Genomic DNA, 19800 nt, shown 5'->3' with positions numbered 1-19800 from the left:
CTAATAGGTAACTTTTCCTAATGGTGTACCATAGACCAGGCACTGTCCAATTCAAGAATCATTTGAAATTAGTGATTTACCACTCTATCTCCATGATGTAGATGTAGAAACTAGAGACAACAACTTGTCCAAGATTCCACAGAACCTAAAGGCAGAACTGAGATTCATATGCACATGGATTAGTTCTAGAACTAGTACTTTCAACCATTAGCTATTACTACATACTTCTTGTTGGAGATGGGAAGACTTAAAAAGTTTTGATAAAAGGAAATGAAAGGAGTACCATCATGAACAGTGGGTGATGAAGGGGGATAGGTATGGTGTAAGCTTTAGGTATGTAGTAAGCTTTAAAATCTCCATGGATATGAGAGTGATCTGGCTGTGACATCTATCACACTACTGATCGCTAGGATTGGTTGGTTTGACTGATCTAACTGGCTAGGCAGTTGTCCCCTGCTTTCCTCACTACTCTGTGTGTGTGTGTCCTGAAGTGTTGTGCTGTGTTGAAGAAAACTTTTTGCAGTAGAGAAGGGTCATTCTTCAGAGGTATACAAGTAGATGAGCTCTCCTGCTAGAAACTCCCATCTCTGAAGGCCCATTTGTAGGACAAGTTAGGATAGGGTACCTTAAGACTCCAGACACATACAAATGAGGCACTGCATGTGGCAATCTGACTTTCTTTAAACAGCAACTAAAACTTAAGTAATCATAAATGAAGAGACTTGAAATCAGATGTAGAAAACTTTAAATCAAATAGAAATCAAATAGAAAGGAAGTCAAAGAAATACTTTCAGACCATACTATATGAAAAGATAAGATACTTTTTTAAGATTTATCCATTATTTATTTTGAAAGTGAGTTACAGAAGGAGAGGGAGAGACAGAGAGAGATGATCTTTCTGCTGGCTCATTCCCCAGATGGCCACAATGGCCAGGACTGGGCCAGACCAAAGCCAGGAGCCAGGAGCTTCCTCTGGATCTGTCATGCGGGTCCAGGGGCCCAAACACCAGGGACATCTTCTGGTACCTGGGATGCCAGCATCAAAGGTGGAAGCTTGAACCCACTCCATCACAGCCCAGGTCCCATGAAAAGATATTTGAAATACAGTATTTAAAAATTGATTTAGATAAACCATTTTGATTTAATAATGAGAGAAAGGGAAGAAATTAAATTAACAGAGTTGTAGGACTAACAAGAAATGGCAAGATGGTAGCTTGTAGGTTAGTATGTGGTAGTTACGTTTGAGAATATATCTGCAAAGGTTCCAGAAGAAAATCCAGGCTTACAGATTCTCAGTTCTCTCAAGGGTGATTTGTAGCTGCTATAGTTCTTGATGCCTCCTTGAGTTATTAATTCATTACATACAATGGGTATCTCAAGGTGTTAAGATACCCTTTGGGAACTTTTATTAGGAAGTCCTGGTTAAGACCAGAAGTAAAAGCAAAGCATTCAAGAGACCTTTCAGCAGAAACCCAAAGAAAATTTTATGACAATTTTATATTATGTATCAAAGAAAACCTTTTAGAGAATAAGAGTGAAATGTGATTGCAGTTCATTTTTGTTGTAGGTTAATTGTCAGGAATTCACCTGGGCCTTACCTAATCCAATTAAAAATTCCACAAGTGACTATTCAATTAAATGACTTATAAGAATATTAGAATTTAAGATTCTGTTGTTTCATTAATTAAAATATTATAATACACAGCAAAATAGTCATTACTATGCTAATTGTAATCCTAATTATGTATTTTGTTTTCAGGGAACCTTTTATTATTTTATCAGGAGGTTTGTCATATGATACTGTAGGAAGAAGACCTTGCTTAACAGTGATGCATGGGAAAAGTACTGCTGTGCTAGAAATGGACTATTCAATTGTTGATTTTCTAACACTGTGTGAAACACCATACCCAAATGGTAAGCTTTGCATCTTTAAAGCTCATTTTCTATAGATACGTAATATTCAAAACAAAGACCTATTTGTATTTTCCTTATCTGGTTTTGCTAATTTTTCTGGAGAAGAGATACTGCCTTTGAGGTCTTATTTGAATAATAAACAATACCTATTCTCCAGAGAAGTAGAACCAATAGGAGAGGAATACACACACACACACACACACACACACACACACACATATGGAGAGAGAATGATTGATTGATTGATTTTAAGGAATTGGCAGTTGTGGGTGCTGAAATTTGTGGAGAAAACCAGGCCAGCATACTAGAAATTCAAGAAACAGTAGATGTTACCATCTTGAATCCCAAATGAGATTGGACTCTTAGGCATGGTTTCTATATTAGAATTTTGAAGTGTAATTGCTACTTTTTCAGAAAAGCTCAGTTTGTATCTTTATGACTTTGATCTGATAAGAAGAGCCTCACCCATTCAGGTAGTAATCTACTCAGAAATCTACTGATTTAAATGTTAATCATGTATAAAATACCCTCATAGCAAAATCTAGGCTGGTGTTTGACTAAGTGTCTAGAATTACCATTGCATAGACAAGCTGACAGAAAGGATTAATCATCACAACCATACGAAAAATTACAGAGCAATTTACTTTTTTTAGAAAGCTTTTATTTAATGAATACAAATTTCATAGGTACGCCTTTAGAAATATAGTAGTTCTATTGTAAATTGAGCTGCAATAAACATTAATGTGCAGACAGCTTTTTTGTTTGCCAATTTCATTTCCTTTGGGTAAATTCCAAGGAGTGGGATGGCTGGGTTGAATGGTAGGGTTATATTCAGGTTTCTGAGCAATCTCCAGGCTGACTTCCATAGTGGCTTAACCAGTTTGCATTCCCATCAACAGTGGGTTAGTGTCCCTTGTTCCCCACATCCTCTCCAGCATCTGTTGTTGGTAGATTTCTGAATGGGAGCCAATCTCACCGGGGTGAGGTGAACCCTCATTGTGGTTTTGATTTGCATTTCCCTGATTGCTAGTGATCTTGAACATTTTTTCATGTGTCTGTTGGCCATTTGGATTTCCTCTTTTGAAAAATGTCTATTGAGGTCCTTGGCTGTAGATGTTTGGATTGATTTCTGGTGTTTCTATTCTGTTCCATTGATCCATCCATCTGTTTCTCTACCAGTACCATGCTGTTTTGATAACAACTGCCCTGTAGTATGTCCTGAAATCTGGTATTGTGATGCCTCCAGCTTTGTTTTTGTTGTACAAGATTGCTTTAGCTATTCGAGGTCTCCTGTGTCTCCATATGAATTTCAGCATCATTTTTTCCATGTCTGAGAAGAATGTCTTTGGTATTTTGATTGGTATTGCATTGAATCTGTAAATTGCTTTTGGGAGAATGGACATTTTGATGATATTGATTCTTCCAATCCATGAGCATGGAAGATTTTTCCATTTTTTGGTATTCTCTTCTATTTCTTTCTTTAAGGTTTTGTAATTTTCATCGTAGAGATCTTTAACGTCCTTGGTTCAGTTGATTCCAAGGTATTTGACTGTTTTTCTAGCTATTGTGAATGGGATTGATCTTAGAAGTTCTTCCTCAGCCATGGCATTGCTTGTGTGTACAAAGGCTGTTGATTTTTGTGTTTTGATTTTATATCCTGCTACTTTACCAAACTCTTCTATGAGTTCCAATAGTCTCTTAGTAGAGTTCTTTGGATCCCCTAAATAAAGAATCACACAATAGCTAAGACCTGGAACCAACCCAAATGCCCATCAACAGTAGACTGGATAAAGAAATTATAGGACATGTACTCTATAGAATACTATACAGCAGTCAAAAACAATGAAATCCTGTCATTTGCAACAAGATGGAGGATCTGGAAAACATTATGCTGAGTGAATTAATCCAGTCCCAAAGGGACAAATATCATATGTTCTCTCTGATTGGCGACAACTAACTGAGCAGCAAAGGGGAAACCTGTTGAAGTGGAATGGACACTATGAGAAACAGTGACTTGATCAGCTCTTGTCCTGACTGTTGATGTACAATGTAATACTTTATCCATTTTAGTATTTTCTCTTTGTTTTGTTCTAGTACTATTGGTTGAACTCTATGATTAACACACAATTATTCTTAGGTGTTTAAATTTTAACTGAAAAGTGATCCCTCTTAAATATAAGAGTGGGAATAGGAGAGGGAGGAGATGTACAATTTGGGACATGCTCAATCGGACTTGCCCCAAATGGTGGAGTTAGAATCATGCCAGGGGATCCCAATACAGTCCCATCAAGGTGGCATGTACCAATGCCATCTCACTAGTCCCAGTGATCTATTTCAGTTCACAACTGATCACAATGATAGGTCTAAGAGTCAAAGGGTCACACAAACAAGTCTAGTGTCTGCTAACACTAGGTGATAGAATCAAAAAAGGAGAGAACAATCCATCATGGGAAGCGAGATACACAGCAGACTCATAGAATGGCAGATGTCCTAAATAGCACTCTGAACTCAGAATCAGCCCTTAAGGCATTCAGATATGGCTGAAGAGCCCATGAGAGTATTTTAGGCATGGAAAGCCAAGATACCCTGGGGAAAAAAAAAAAAAAAAAAAAGGAAGACCTAAATGGAAGATCTCTGCAAGTGAGATCCCAGAGGAAAGAATGGGGCCATCAAAGAAGGAGGTACCTTTCTCTGAAGGGAGGAGAGAACTTCCACTTTGACTGTGACCCTGTCGGAATAAGATCGAAGTTGGCGAACTCAAAAGGCTTCCATAGCCTTGGCAACTCATGAATAGAGCCTAGGGAGATTACTGACACCATAAACAAGAGTGTCAAATTGTTAAGTCAACAACAGGAGTCACTGTGTACTTACTTCTCATGTGGGATCTGTCCTTAGTGTGTTGTCCAATGTGAATTAATGCTATAACTAATACTGAAACAGTATTTTACACTTTGTGTTTCTGTGTGGGTGCGAACTGATGAAATCTTTCCTTAATATATACTGAATTGATCTTCTGTATATAAGGAAAATTGAAAATGAATCTTGATGTGAATGGAATGGGAGAGGGAGCGGGAGATGGGAGGGGTGTGAGTGGGAGGGAAATTATGGAGGGGGGAAGCCATTGCAATCCATTAACTATACTTTGAAAATTTATATTTACTAAATAAAAATTTAAAAAAAAATTAGAGAGTAGTTAAATTAAGCCACCTTAAATCCAGATTTGAGCAAGTCAGTAATCACATCTGAATAAATAATGCTGCTAGTATAATGCTCACCCCTATATATTAGATAATCAATAAATGACTAGTATTATTCTAAGAAGATAAATAAAATATTGTTTCTTCTTCTGTAATAATACCAGTTTGATTGGATTATTTAAGAGATAAATAAAAAATGTATGTAAAGCAAAAAAAATAATATAGCAGTTCTTTCCTCCATACCCGCCCTCCCTCCAACTCCTGTCCCATCACCTACACCCTCTCCCATCCCATTCTTCATTAAGATTCATTTTTAATTATCTTTATATATAGAAGACGAAATCTATACTAAGCAAAGATTTCAACAGTTTGCACACATACACCCCCCCACACAAAACTGAAAAGTCTTACAGTTAATTCTCATAATATAATTCATTGAGGACAGAGGTCCTGCATGGGAAGTAAGTGCACAGTGACTCCTATTGTTAATTTAGCAATTAACACTCTTATGTATGACATCAGTGATCACCTGAGGCTCTTGGCATGAGCTGCCAAGGCTATGGAAGCCTTTTGAGTCCATAAACTCCATCAGTATTTAGACAGGGCCATAAGCAAAGTGGAAGCTCTCTCCTCCCTTCAGAGAAAAGTACATCCTTCTTTGATGGCTCCTTCTTTCCACAGGGATGTCACTCGGAGATCCTTCATGTAGATCATTTTTTGCCACAGTATCTTGGTTTTTCATGCCTGAAAAGCTCTCTTGGGTTTTTTACCCAGATTATAATGCCTTAAGGGATGATTCTGAGGTCAGAGTGCTGTTTAGGGCATTTGTCTTTCGATGAGTCTGCTGTGTGGCCTGCTTCCCATGTTGGATCATTCTCTCCTTTTTAATCCTATTATTATTACCATATACTTGGTTTTATTTATGTGATCCCTTTTATACTTATTCCTATCTATATTATCAGTTACAAACTCAATATGACCACTTCACCATGTAAGATGGCATTAGTACTACCCAGCTTAATGGGATTTGGAGTCCCATGGCAAAGTTTTAGCTTTACCCTTAGGAGTATGTCCATGGGAATGTGTGCTGGACGGTACATCTCCTCCCTCTCTTATTCCCACTCTTATTTTTACTAGGATCTCTTTTCAGTTTTGTTTAAATACCGATGCATATTTTTGTGTTAAGAGTTCAACCAATGATACTAAGTAGAAAAAGAAAATAGTAAAAAAATAAAATAATAAAACTGTTCCTCGATAATCAAGACAAGGGCTGTTCAAGTCATTGCTTCTCATAAGTGTCAGCTACACTTCTGTAGGTTTCCTTTTGGGTGCTCAGTTAGTTTTTACCGATCAGGGTAAAAAATCATATTTATCCCTTTGGGACTGGCTTATTTCACTAAGTATGATGTTTTCCAGATTCATCCATTTTGTTGCAAATGACCGGGTTTCATTTTTGTCTTGTTTGATTGTTTGTTTGTTTGTTTTTACTGCTATGGTAGTATGCCATAGAGTACATATCCCATAATTTCTTTATCCAGTGTTCTGTTGACAGGCATTTGGGTTGATTCCATGTCTTAGCTATTGTGAATTGAGCTGCAATAAACATGGAGGTACAGACAACTCTTTCATTTGCTGATTTCATTTCCCTTGAGTAAATTCCAAGGAGTGGGATGGCTGGATCATATGTTAGGACTACATTCTGATCTCTGTGGTATCTCCAAACTATCTTCCATAGCGGCTTTACCAGTTTGCGTTTCCCACCAACAGTAGATTAAGTAAGGTACCTTTTTCCCACATCCTCGCCAGCATTTGTTGTTTGTTGAGTTCTGTATGAAAGCCATTCTAACTAGGGTGAGGTGAAACCTTATTGTGGTTTTGATTTGCATTTCATCGATGATTAGTGATCCTGAACATTTTTTCATGTGTCTGTTGGCCATTTGGATTTCCTCTTTTGAAAAATGTCTGTTTACCTATATTTTTTTTTTTATTTATTTGACAGAGTTTACAGACAGTGAGAGGGAGAGACAGAGAGAAAGGTCTTCCTTCCATTGGTTCACTCTCCAAATGGCTGCAACGGCCAGAGGTGCGCCAATCTGAAGCCAGGAACCAGGAATTTCTTCCTGGTCTCCCATGTGGGTACAGGGGCCCAAGCTCTTGGGCCATCCTCCACTGCTGTCCCAGGCCACAGCAGAGAGCTGGACTGCAAGAGGAGCAGCTGGGACTAGAAGCTGACACCCATATGGGACGCCAGTGCCATAGGCGGAGGATTAACCTAGTACACCACGACGCCAGCCCCAAAAAATGTCTGTTTAAGTCCTTGGCCTATCTCTTAACTGAGTTGTTTGTTTTATTGTTGTGGAGTTTCTTGATCTCTTTGTAGATTCTGGTTATTAATCCTTTATCAGCTGTATAGTTTGCGAATAATTTCTCCCATTCTGTAGGTTGCCTCTTCAATTTCCTGACTTTGTTTTGCAGTACAGAAACTTCTCAAGTTGATGTAATCCCAGTTGTTAATTTTGGCTTTGACTGCCTATGCCTCTGGGGTCTTTTCCAAAAAGTCTTTGTGACAGTGTCTTACAGGGTTTCTCCAATGTTCTCTAATAATTTGATGGTGTCAGGTCGTAGATTTAGATCTTTAATCCATGTTGAGTGGATTTTTGTGTAAGGTGTAAGGTAGGGGTCTTGCTTCATGGTTCTGCACGTGGAAATCCAATTTTCCCAGCACCATTTGTTGAATAGACTGTCCTTGCTCCAGGAATTGGTTTTGGATCCTTGATCAAATATGAGTTGGCTGTAGATGTTTGGATTGATTTCTGGTGTTTCTATTCTGTTCCGTTGGTCTATCTATTTTTGTACCAGTACCATACTGTTTTGATTATAACTGCCCTGTAGTATGCCTTGAAATCTGGTATTGTGATGCCTCCGGCTTTGTTTTTGTTGTACAAGATTGCTTTAGCTATTCGAGGTCTCCTGTGTCTCCATATGAATTTCAGCATCATTTTTTCCATGTCTGAGAAGAATGTCTTCGGTATTTTGATTGGTATATCATTGAATTTGTAAATTGGTTTTGGAAGAATAGACATTTTCATGATACTGATTCTTCCAATCCATGAACATCGCAGATTTTTCCTTTTTTTTTTTTTTTTGTATCTTTTATTTCTTTCTTTAATGTTTTCAATTCTCATCTTAGAGATCTTTGACATCCTTGGTTAAATTTTTCCAAGGTATTGAGTTTTTTTAGCTATTGTGAAGAAGAAGAATTTAAATCTACATCTTCTTAACTTCATTTCTATCTCATTGAAATATAAAAATATGCACTTTTTTCTGTTGTTACCAGGCATGTCTAAAACATCCCAGAAAAGTCAATATTATTATAGAGCTCTGTTCTGTTTCTATGACATACAAAATGATTACTGTTACGGAATTTTGGATTTTTTTTTATTTTTATTTTTTGACAGGCAGAGTGGACAGTGAGAGAGAGACAGACAGAGAGAAAGGTCTTCCTTTGCCGTTGGTTCACCCTCCAATGGCCGCCGCGGCCGGCGTGCTGCTGCCAGCGCACCGCGCTGATCCGATGGCAGGAGCCAGGTGCTTCTCCTGGTCTCCCATGGGGTGCAGGGCCCAAGCACTTGGGCCATCCTCCACTGCACTTCCGGGCAACAGCAGAGAGCTGGCCTGGAAGAGGGGCAACCGGGACAGAATCTGGTGCCCCGACCGGGACTAGAACCTGGTGTGCCGGTGCTGCAAGGTGGAGGATTAGTCTAGTGAGCTGCGGCGCCGGCCAGAATTTTGGATTTTTTTAAAAAAGATTTTTTATTTATTGGAAAGGTAAAGTGATAGAGAGGGTGAGATCTTTTATCCTCTGGTCACTTCCCAATGGCCAAAACAGCCAGGTTCATTGCCACGCTAAAGACAGGAGCCAAGAATGCCAGTCTGATCTCACAAATAAGAGACATTGACCTAAGTACTTGGTAAGCTGGATCAGAAATGCAACAGCCAGAATTAGAACTAGTTCTCTGATAATGGGATGCTAGCATCTCAGGTGGTAACTTAACGCACTGCTGTGTCACAGTGCTGCTCCAGCATTGGAATTTGCAGTGCCGTACAAGTTAATGTGAGCTTCTTGTCTTACTCATCTTTATAAAAATGATGGGTTATGAAATAGATTTATCTAATATGAAACATACTATCCTTATTTCTTTTGCTATCTTCTTGCATATTGAAAACTGATTGTTCATGCATTGTTCTCCTATTCCAGATTTTCAGGAACCGTATGCTGTGGTGGTTCTTCTAGAAAAGGATTTAGTACTTATAGACCTTGCACAAAATGGGTAAGAAATAAAATTTGGTAAGTTATTCTGTCAGTGTGTTGTAAAAATTTCTCTTTTAGATAGAATTTGCTGTTTCTTTGAAAACCTTGTAAACATTATGTATCTCCTTAGCCTTCTTAGAGCTCCAGAACCATATTTTTAAATAGCTGCCAAATTTCTCTATTATGTTGAATCCCCATAGAATTTCCATTTTAATCAAAATTTGTTGAATTTCTGAAATTTAATAGGATTTAACCTGATACTTGGATACTTTGGAACCATACAAAATTGGCCAACTCAAAATTGATCCCACCATGATTCACCTCTATGTTCTTTTTGTCTGTATTCACTGTCTGTTGCAATGTGTTATACAAACCATCATCAGATTTATTTTATGTGTAGTGCTGATCTTGTTACTTTTTCGTGGTTCATCATTGTTTTTCATTTAAAAACACCTTCTCAGCCTACTGCTTTAAACAGTAGGTATTCAGTAGAAATTCCAGCCTGGGTCTCTTATTGTCTTATACAGATAGCATTTTCCCTGAGAAAACTGTATGGTTTATTAAGCAGACATCATATTTTATGTCTTGTCTAATGTAACTCCTAGTAGCTGAAACACTCTACTTCTTTCCATCAAATATCCACACACCTTTCAAAGTCAGCCTTTCTTTTTTACAAGCTTTTCCTCTTCTCTCTACCAAATAGATCATTATCACTTTTTATCTTATTTGTCATATTCTTGTGATAGCTTTTTATGGTATTTGCTGTGTTCTGCTTTTATCTTTTATAAATAATGATATTTTATTGGTAAATTCTTTAAATAGAAATGCATTATTTATTTGTACCTCCTTAGAAATAGTCATTAAGCACACTTGAGTTTACCTATTCAGTATTTCAGTGTTTCTCAGTTGTGTGTGATTTTGTTCCCCAGAGGATATTTGGCAGTGTCTGTAAACGCTAAGGAAGAAGGGTTGTTACTGGCATCTAGTCTAGCAGTCAAAAAACAGGGGCTCTGCAAAGCATCCACAGCTAATAGGACAGTCCTCCACAGTAAAAAAATTCTCTTGTCCATGATGTGAATAGGACTGAGATCAGGAAACCCTATAGTATATAAGAAATATTTTTTGCCTGATTTTTAGGCAGTCTTAAATTAATTTCAACTTAGTATCTGCCACTTGTAATAATCAATTTTGAATTTTTTTATTTTTTAAAGTAGCAAGACCATTTGAAAATATTATTTCTATATGATCCCCTAGAATAATTTCTTCTATCATTTTCTTTTATCCCCCTCCTCAGGTAATGGAGATTTTTCAGAAGTGGTCTGTACTGAGATATTTAATTCAAAGAAAATGCTATGCAAGTAACCTGTCATTTTATTTAGTGAAGGCATTCACTAAATGTATCTTACAGCAGAATCCCTGAGCTAATGAAATATGATTGATTACATACATGTTATAAGGAGCAGAAATAACCTGCTCCTTTATTAACATGTATTTTTGTTTGCTTTGTATTTTGTCTTCTGTTTGGGACGGGGTGGTGACATTTGGGCTCATTTTGCAATCTATAAAGAATTTGAAATTTTCTGTTTTTTAATCGTTTTTGCAGTTTAGCCATTTTCCATGTTCTAGGTTTTCTTAAAAATTTTTTGTTTAACTTCTCTATTTTTTTAAGATTTATTATTTATTTATTTGAAAGTCAGATTTAGAGTGAGGGAGAGCGAGAGAGAGAGAGCGCGAGCGAGCGAGCATCCATCCATTGGTTCACTCCCTAACCGGCTGCAACAGCCAGGGCTGGGCCAGGCTGAAGCCGGGAACCAAAAGCTTCTTCCAGTTCTCCCACGTGGGTGGCAGGGCCCCAGATACTTGGGACATCTTCTGCTGCTTTTCCCAGGCCATTAGCAGAGAGCTGGATAGGAAGTGAAGCAACCAGGCCAAACCAATGTCTGTATGTTATGCCTACATTGCAGGTGGTGGCTTTACACACTAAACCACAGTGCCAGTCCTATGTTCTAGGTTTTTTAAGCCAGTTTCTAATTGTTTAGATATTTTTAAAAAAATTATATCATTCTAGGATTATAGCTTTTTAATAAGATTTTACTTTTATTTCATAATTTTTGAAAAGATATATCTTTATTTAGCAAAATAATTTCACATCTAGAAAACATTTTGGTAGGTTTTTATTTTAAATGATTACTAAAACAAGAAAATGCCCGGGATTAAACATTGACCACTGATAGAAAGGAAAAGCATCAAAAATTTATGTTAGCTCTGCTGATATAATGATGGGTATCTGTTATTGAGAACCTTACAGCTTACTAATTAAAAACACTGCTTAAATTCTGCTTCTACTCATTGCCAGCTGGCATGTCTTTAACACATTCTACTCTGTAAGTGTTCATCAATTGATTGTATACATCATACATTTGATGTGAGATGCAAATGAGATAATGTTGACTATAAATACACAGTTAATATCATATATGACACATGATACACAACTATTGTTTTTATATTTATTCTTTTAATAGGATATCCTATTATGAAAGATCTCAATTTTTGTAAATTTACATAAAATTAATAAGAATGTATTCTTAAAAGTTTGCATTGTGCTAATCATTGGTTATAATTCGCTAAACTAATATTTTTCTTTCTCCTATTGTTAAAGCTATCCTATATTCGAAAATCCCTACCCTTTGAATATACATGAATCTCCTGTTACATGTTGTGAATATTTTGCTGATTGTCCTGTGGACCTTATTCCTGCACTTTATTCTGTTGGAGTTAGACAGAAACGTCAAGGTTACAGCAAAAAGGTATTAAACATGAATTTCAACATTTAATGTTACATTTATTATCTTTTATTTACTACCTTGAGTTCTTGATAACATTGATACTTGATAGAAAATATATTTAAAAATCATTTTTGGAAGCAAAACATGCAGTGATTTCATAAGTATACACATATATGAATATATTTGATATGCTTGCAAGTTGCATTATATAATAGTGATCTTTTTTATAGGAATGGCCCATCAATGGGGGTAATTGGGGCTTGGGTGCTCAAAGTTACCCAGAAATAATTATTACAGGGTAAGTAACAGTCTGCTTCTACCAAGTAAATCAATTGTAGCTAAATATGTTAATAAGACTGCATGACTTTTAACTTACTGGGAAGGTAATACCTTCCTTTATTCTATAATAAAATAGAAAAAAGTTACTGTCAAGAAACTGCTTATTTACCCTGATTTTTACCTTTTGCCTTATTTTAATGACTATCTTATAAGGAAAAACTATATTTTTTTATTTTCTTCATCACATTCTTAATTCATTTGCTTTTTATAGACATGCTGATGGGTCTGTTAAGTTCTGGGATGCTTCTGCAAGTAAGTATTTTGAACATTCATTATCTGTTGTGTGTGACATCATTGCTTTTATAATTCTGTTTTAGAAAATTGCATATCAGTATTTAATTCAAAATTTAAAAGTTATAAATTTAATGCTGATTTATCAAGTATATGAGTTCAGAATTTTTAAGAGTAAACTCTTTTTTAAGAATATTGGTAAATTGGCTGGCACCCCGGCTCACTAGGCTAATTCTCCGCCTGCGGCGCTGGCACACCAGGTTCTAGTCCTGTTTGGGACGCCAGATTCTGTCTCGGTTGCTCCTCTTCCAGTCCAGCTCTCTGCTGTGGCCTGGGAGTGCAGTGGAGGATGGCCCAGGTCCTTGGGCCCTGTACCCCATGGGAGACCAGGAGGAAGCACCTGGCTCCTTGCTTCAGATCAGTGCAGCACACCGGTCGCAACACCCAGCCATAGCGGCCACTTGGCAGGGTGAACCAATGAGAAAAGGAAGACCTTTCTCTCTGTCTCTCTCTCTCACTGTCTAACTCTGTCAAAAAAAAAAAAAAAAAAAGAATATAAGTAAATCAAGAATAATTCTCAAAAGAAATATTCAAATCCTTTTTTCAAGATTTCCAGAGATTCTCTGATTGAGACATAGAAGTGAGACTGTGCTCCAACTTTGCACAAAATTCTAGAATAATTTTAATCTCTGTTTCTAAACTTCTGTCACAAAAGTTTGTATTGTCTGTGAAATATGTCTGATGGCTACATAGTAGCAAAAGAAAAACAATGCATTAAATGATTGAAACTTACAAAACTTGCATAGTAGGTAACTTGGGATATGTTGTTTCATCACATAGAAGTGTTTAATGATATTGCTAGTTTTTTTAGAGAAAGTAGATAGAAAATCATTTTGGGAAGTAAAACATTTCCTTTATTATTTTCATTGTATTTATGTTTTTTTTTTTCCAAAATCTTTTTGTTACTCTTTTTTTTCAGGTTATCTAAATCTGTCATTTTTTTTTTAGTGAATACAATGAGTGTGTTGAATGTTATTATCTAAATATATGTAAGACTACTATAATATAGACTGAGGAGTAAAAATATGACTAAGCTAAATATAGTCTGTTTAATTTACATACTGTAACTTATTACACATTACCTTATATTTGTTTTATTGTACTAGAATATCTAATATATTACCTTTTTTTTTCTAGTAACTCTACAAGTATTATATAAGCTAAAGACATCCAAAGTATTTGAAAAGTCAAGAAATAAAGATGACAGGCCAAACACAGATATTGTAGATGAAGATCCATATGCCATTCAGATCATTTCCTGGTGTCCAGAAAGTAGAATGCTATGCATAGCTGGAGTTTCAGCTCATGTCATCATTTATAGATTTAGCAAACAGGAAGTGATTACAGAAGTCATTCCGGTAACAGTCTCTTTATTATTTTCTTTGTCAAGTGTCTGACATTATGAAATTTATGAATTATTTAGAAAACTTTTTGCAATTAATTTTGTGTTCAAATTTTGAAAACACTGCAGTATTTACATCACCATCTCTCTTCTGTGAAGAACACAGCATTTTTTTTTGCTTATCTTTTTCAATGAATATTTAAATCCTTAAGTATATTGAATGTTCTCTTTAAGAAAAGCTGTTACAATATGAGTGGTCTCTAATTTGGTATTTCTAGGAGTATCATGAATTCTAATCTCATAATGCATCAGTTTGTGTATTCCCCCACATAAATGTGTGCACACATTTTTTAAGCTGAATCAGAAACATTTCCTCCTCATAACATCCTACTTTTAGAAATCTTGCTAAATTTTTACCTTTAAAATCCCCTTTCCACTGAAGTTTGTGTGTGTATGTACGTATGTCAACTTAATACAAGGAACAGTAATTTCTCGGAGGAGGTAAACTGCCTTTCTTTTACAACAGATGCTTGAAGTCCGATTGTTGTATGAGATAAATGATGTGGACTCTCCAGAGGTTGAGCAGCCACCTCCTCTGTCAACACCTGTGGGAAGTTCCAATTCTCAGCCCATTCCTCCTCAGTCTCATCCCTCTACTAGTAGCAGTTCATCTGATGGGCTTCGTGATAATGTACCTTGTTTAAAGTGAGTAATAAAAAATTACAGACTTGTTTTTAATCAGCTCCTGATTTAGGTAAATTGTAGGCAATTAGTAAAGCTGCAGTACATTTTACTATGATGGAATAAAATGGCATAATTTGTGATGGTTAATCCACCTGACTCTTTTGTGGCATCAAGAGGAGTACGTTGGCATTCCATGATTTTATCCTTCAAATACTATGGTTTGATCCCCAGCACTCATGAAACAACATGAATTTTTTCTCTGTATGTCAGTCAGTCTTCTAAATGCTTCACTGTTTCTACTCTAGATTTATACACAAACCAGATTTATGTTTAGACTTTTTTCTACCATTCTGAAAATTCTGCTCTTTTTCAGTCTTTACATATTCAGTCATTTCATAATAATTCTATCTTTTTTGACTCTTCTCTTATATATAGTACCTTTATTCTAGCCAGTAGCATTCTAAATTTAAATACATCTTTCTTTTTGTACAGGAAAAAAATTGAATAATGTTTACCTTTATTTCTATTATAATATTGACTGGTTAAATTTTTTAAAGTATTATGTATTATCCCTTAAAACAGAGAAATGAAACAATGAGGCCGGTGCCACAGCTCAATAGGCTAATCCTCCGCCTGTGGTGCCAGCACCACCGGGTTCTAGTCCCGGCTGGGGCGCCGGATTCTGTCCCGGTTGCCTCTCTTCCAGCCCCAGCTCTCTGCTGTGGCCCGGAAGTGCAGTGGAGGATGGCCCAAGTGCTTGGGCCCTGCACCCGCATGGGAGACCAGGAGAAGCACCTGGCTCCTGGCTTCAGATCAGTGCGGTGCGCCGGCTGCAGCGCACCGGCCGCACCGGCCACTGGAGGGTGAACCAATGTTAAAGGAAGACCTTTCTCTCTGTCTCTCTCTCTCTCTCACTGTCCACTCTGCCTGTCAAAAAAAAAAAAAAAGAAAAGAAAGAAATGAAGCAATGAGTAAAGAGTTAAAAATTATTGAAAAATTATCCAAAGACTGTGATTGTGACTAACAGGCATGGATCAGAGATTCAGCCAGGATCTAGTTACCCCTAATCTCTTACTGGCATCTACAAGACAGCTTAATGATTAAACTGCTCTTTCACCATCATTTTTCTTATTGCATTAAGAAATAAAGAAATTTTAGGTAGTCATTAAAATGAGCACCTCAGCTGATGATAAATGTAAAATGACATCAGCTGGCACTAGAGCCGGATGGGTTTCCTGATGCTGACTGAGCTCCATACTGAGCTAGCTTTAGCCTCCCGGTCATGGCAGTGCTGAGCATACTGCCTTTATGGGAGAAGAGGAGGAAATGCACTCCTGGACAGTTTTGGTCCCAAGTTTACACTGGATGAGAGGAGAAAATGCACTCTGGATGTTATTGCTCCAAGTTTACATATGATGAGGGGTTAATAAGCAGGCCTCCTTAATTCTTTTCTTATTTACCAGCTCTGTATGGCACTCCACCTTAACCTGGATAGAGCTGGAAAGGGAGTCAGAGAGACCCAGCAGTCTACTAACACACAAGCAGAAAAAACAGATGTGAAAGGTTCCTGCTAACTTGACTCTGTGTGTGTGTAAACTTTGCATACCCCTTTTTTGTGTGTTGGTATTGGTGGTAGTGGTTAAATTAATAGAAATTCTTACTAATTTTAGTATATGATGTTTTATATTGGTAGATCAAGCCATAAATTTAAATTGCATTACTTAAATGTTAAAACATGAATTTTTAAAATAGAAGTATGCACTCATATCATAAACTACTCTGCTAATATAGTTAAGGTTATTTAGATTTAGATAGAATGCCAGAACAAGAAGGTATGAAAGATTATAAACATAAGGATTTCATGATAAATCTTTCCTTTTCTTCATTGGTTGTTGTCTTAAAATTAATTGTTTAGTATTACTCTACAAAATTCCAGGTATTGGAGGAAGAGTCATATCTATATTTGGGAATAAGCATTTCTTAGTAGGATTCTGTGTAAGCATTTAAAAAGATAAAGTACACGTGTTTGAGATCCTCATCAAAAATGCATTTATTCTTTAATGACACTTATAGGGCAGTTTGAGTTGTACCTCATTTTTTCTCTTTTAATGATCTTTAGGTAAATACAGGTATTTATTAACTTCCATTTTATATTAGAGTACAATTCAAAGGGTTGACTTTTAAAAGTAAGAAATACAACAAATATTGAATTTAAAATATAATTAGTATTGAGATACTTTGTTTTCCATACAAAATTTTTACATGATTATTTTGAATAAATATTTTTAAAAGTTGTTTGATTTATTCCTTTTGTTTTTATTTGAGTATTTTTAATTGTCCCTTTGCAACATACTTATCCATATATACAGTCATTTTGAAATTGTTAAGTCTTCAGACATGACTTTAACATTTAAAATATATTTGTACAAATTATGGAGCTTTTTATAAAAATTGAACACCTTGTCTTTAAAAGGTAAACAAATTAACTCAAATATATTGAAAATGTCAAGGGGCAGCACTGTGGCGTACTGGGGTAAGCCTCTGCCTACGGCACTGGAATCCCATATGGATGCCAGTTCATGTCCTTGCTGCTCCTCTTCTGATCCAGCACTTTGCTGCAGCCTGGTAAAGCAGTGGAAGATGGCCAAGTGATTAAGCCCCTGCACCGGCATGGGAGATCTGGAAGAAGCTCCTGGCTCCTGGCTTCAGATAGGTTCAACTCAGGCTGTTGTGGGCATCTGGGCAGTGAACTAGCAGATGGAAGACCTTTCTCTCTGTCTCTCCCTCTCTCTGTCTGTAACTGTACCTCTCAAATAAATAAATATCTAAAAACAAAAGTCTATGATAATTTATGTATAACCATAGTAGACATAAAATATAGCACTCCCCTCGCATTTTATATTTTTTAAATCCCAGCTTATCTTCTCTCATTTCTTGATCAGTCATCTAAGTTTTTACAAGTTGGGGATTTTTCATCAGACTTGGCTGGCTTTTTATTTTTTGCTTTCATGAGTTGCTTAAAAAAAGAATTATGTGTTCTGGTCACTTATGTCTTAAATGTGCCCATATGTTCATTTCTAAAATTGTCCCTGGAATGTCTGTTTCTGCTCTTGAGAATCTATCTAGTCTAATGTACATGTTGAGTATGCTAGCTTAAACCTTCCCTTCTCTACCTAATTCACACAGGAGAAAATAGCCTCTCGGCTCTCCAGCCTGTGCCTGTGTTGAAGCTGTCTCTGGATAGAGCTGAAATGCCTCAGTCTTTATTTCTGTCTCTCAAAATGTACAGCTGCAGCGAATTACTGGAATTTCCTTGAGAAGAATTCTGTCTCACCTAGTGCACAGTTCTAAGTGCAGTGCCTCATAATCTTTGCACTGTAGCTCAATTCAGATTAGGTACAGCCTAACAAATTCACATACATATAGTCCCATTTTCCCTGAAGTCTGGGTAGCTTCATCATGGTCTGATTCACGATAGCAGCACCATCTAATTTATTGGAAAGTTTCTCTGCCTCTGAGTGTGGAGTCAGGAGATTCAACAGTGAGTAGTCTTCCGCAGTTCTTTCATAGGCTCCCATACCAAGGCTGAAGCCTTGAGAGTTATTGAAGCAACCAGTCTACCTATGTTTTACTGCAGCAAAAATGTCTTCAACTTTAAGTCACAGCTGCTTTGTGTGTGTATGTGTAGTCACACTAAAATTGTTCACATTTTTAAAAAAATATATCTTTTAGTTTCACTTAAAGTTTGCTGATACAACTATAACAGATGTTGTATCTAAATATTTATTCCTGAGAGACTCTCTCATCAAGTAAATCCCTTCCTCATCCCCTCTTTCTTAATTGCTTATCTCAGAGTCCACCAATTTAAGTTTAGCATGAACTTACAGTTTGTGAAGTTTGGCAGTACATGTATCTACCTAATAAACTAGTTCCATTGACAGTTCCCTAGTGCCACATCAAATTACCTCAGGTCCCTTTAAAACTACCTCTTTATTCTGACATCTGTATTTTCTTTCTTTTTGATTGTAGAATCACTTTGTCTTCTTTATCCTTCCCTCCTTCTCTCTAATCAGTCCCCAGCTCATTCATTTTTTTTCAAAAATTTTGAGTACCTCCTTTATGCCAGGGTATTAAGAGTAGCTGCAAAGTGTCTGCTTTCTTGAAACTTAAAAGCCTTTGCAATTCTTCCTTCATAATGCAGTTTAAGTCTGCCTTTCATTGTTGTTTCATGTCAGAAGAGTCACGGCAACCTCTTAATTAGTCTCCCTATGTTCATCTTGAGTTATGTAACTAAATTAATGTTTCCCAGGTATTTCTTCTAAACCTTCACTAAACTTTAGTTCTTAACACTGAGAATATGCTAGTTGTATATTGCTTGAATCTCTGCAAAACACCCACTCAGTCTCTTCATATTGTGAATGGGTAGTGATATTTCTGCTTTGTAGATGAGAAGATCAGCTGGCGTAGCGGCAGGTCTCAAATTCCAGCTTTCTGAGAGTCCAGATTTCTTTCACCAACATCAAGCCTTTGTCTCCAGGCCTGTGCCAGACCGAAGCCAGGAACCTGGAAAGTCCGTCTGAGTTTCTCATGTGGGTAGCAGGAACCAAATTACTGGACCATCATCTACCAACTCTCAAGATGCATTAGCAGGGAGCTGGATCAGAAATGGTGCAGCTAAGACTTGAAGCACATCTCACATAGGGGACATAGACTTGCAAGCAGTGACTTAATCCATTGTGCTGCAAGCCCTACACTGCAATATGTTAGTTTATTTATTTATTTGTTTGTTTCTATTATTCAGCAATCACTGGAGAAGGAATCTGGGCAATGAAAAATACTATCACGTCAAAGTGCTTTTAAAAATATATATAATAAAAATAGTCTCACACAAAAGCAAATTGCTCACATTTTGGCAAGTTTGCATTCCCAAGC

General features: G+C 36.7%; 1 protein-coding gene across 9 annotated transcripts in view; it reads left to right on the top strand.

The window, feature by feature from the left end:
- The window catches only part of STXBP5 (syntaxin binding protein 5), a 223863-nt gene that overhangs the window by 128033 nt on the left and 76030 nt on the right, over positions 1-19800 (top strand). For all 9 annotated transcript variants that reach the window (XR_011388463.1, XR_011388464.1, XM_008263622.4 and 6 more), the window contains exons 10-16: positions 1760-1914; positions 9370-9442; positions 12086-12233; positions 12443-12510; positions 12763-12803; positions 13980-14200; positions 14711-14889. Coding sequence is in view for 7 of the 9 variants with exons in the window: in XM_008263622.4 (XP_008261844.1) it covers positions 1760-1914; positions 9370-9442; positions 12086-12233; positions 12443-12510; positions 12763-12803; positions 13980-14200; positions 14711-14889 (885 nt within the window). In the remaining 2 variants the exon portion in view is untranslated. The remainder of the gene's footprint in view (positions 1-1759; positions 1915-9369; positions 9443-12085; positions 12234-12442; positions 12511-12762; positions 12804-13979; positions 14201-14710; positions 14890-19800) is intronic.

Source organism: Oryctolagus cuniculus, chromosome 5 (genome assembly GCF_964237555.1).
Source record: "Oryctolagus cuniculus chromosome 5, mOryCun1.1, whole genome shotgun sequence".
Taxonomy (NCBI): domain Eukaryota; kingdom Metazoa; phylum Chordata; class Mammalia; order Lagomorpha; family Leporidae; genus Oryctolagus; species Oryctolagus cuniculus.
This window is presented reverse-complemented; position numbering and strand designations above follow the sequence as displayed.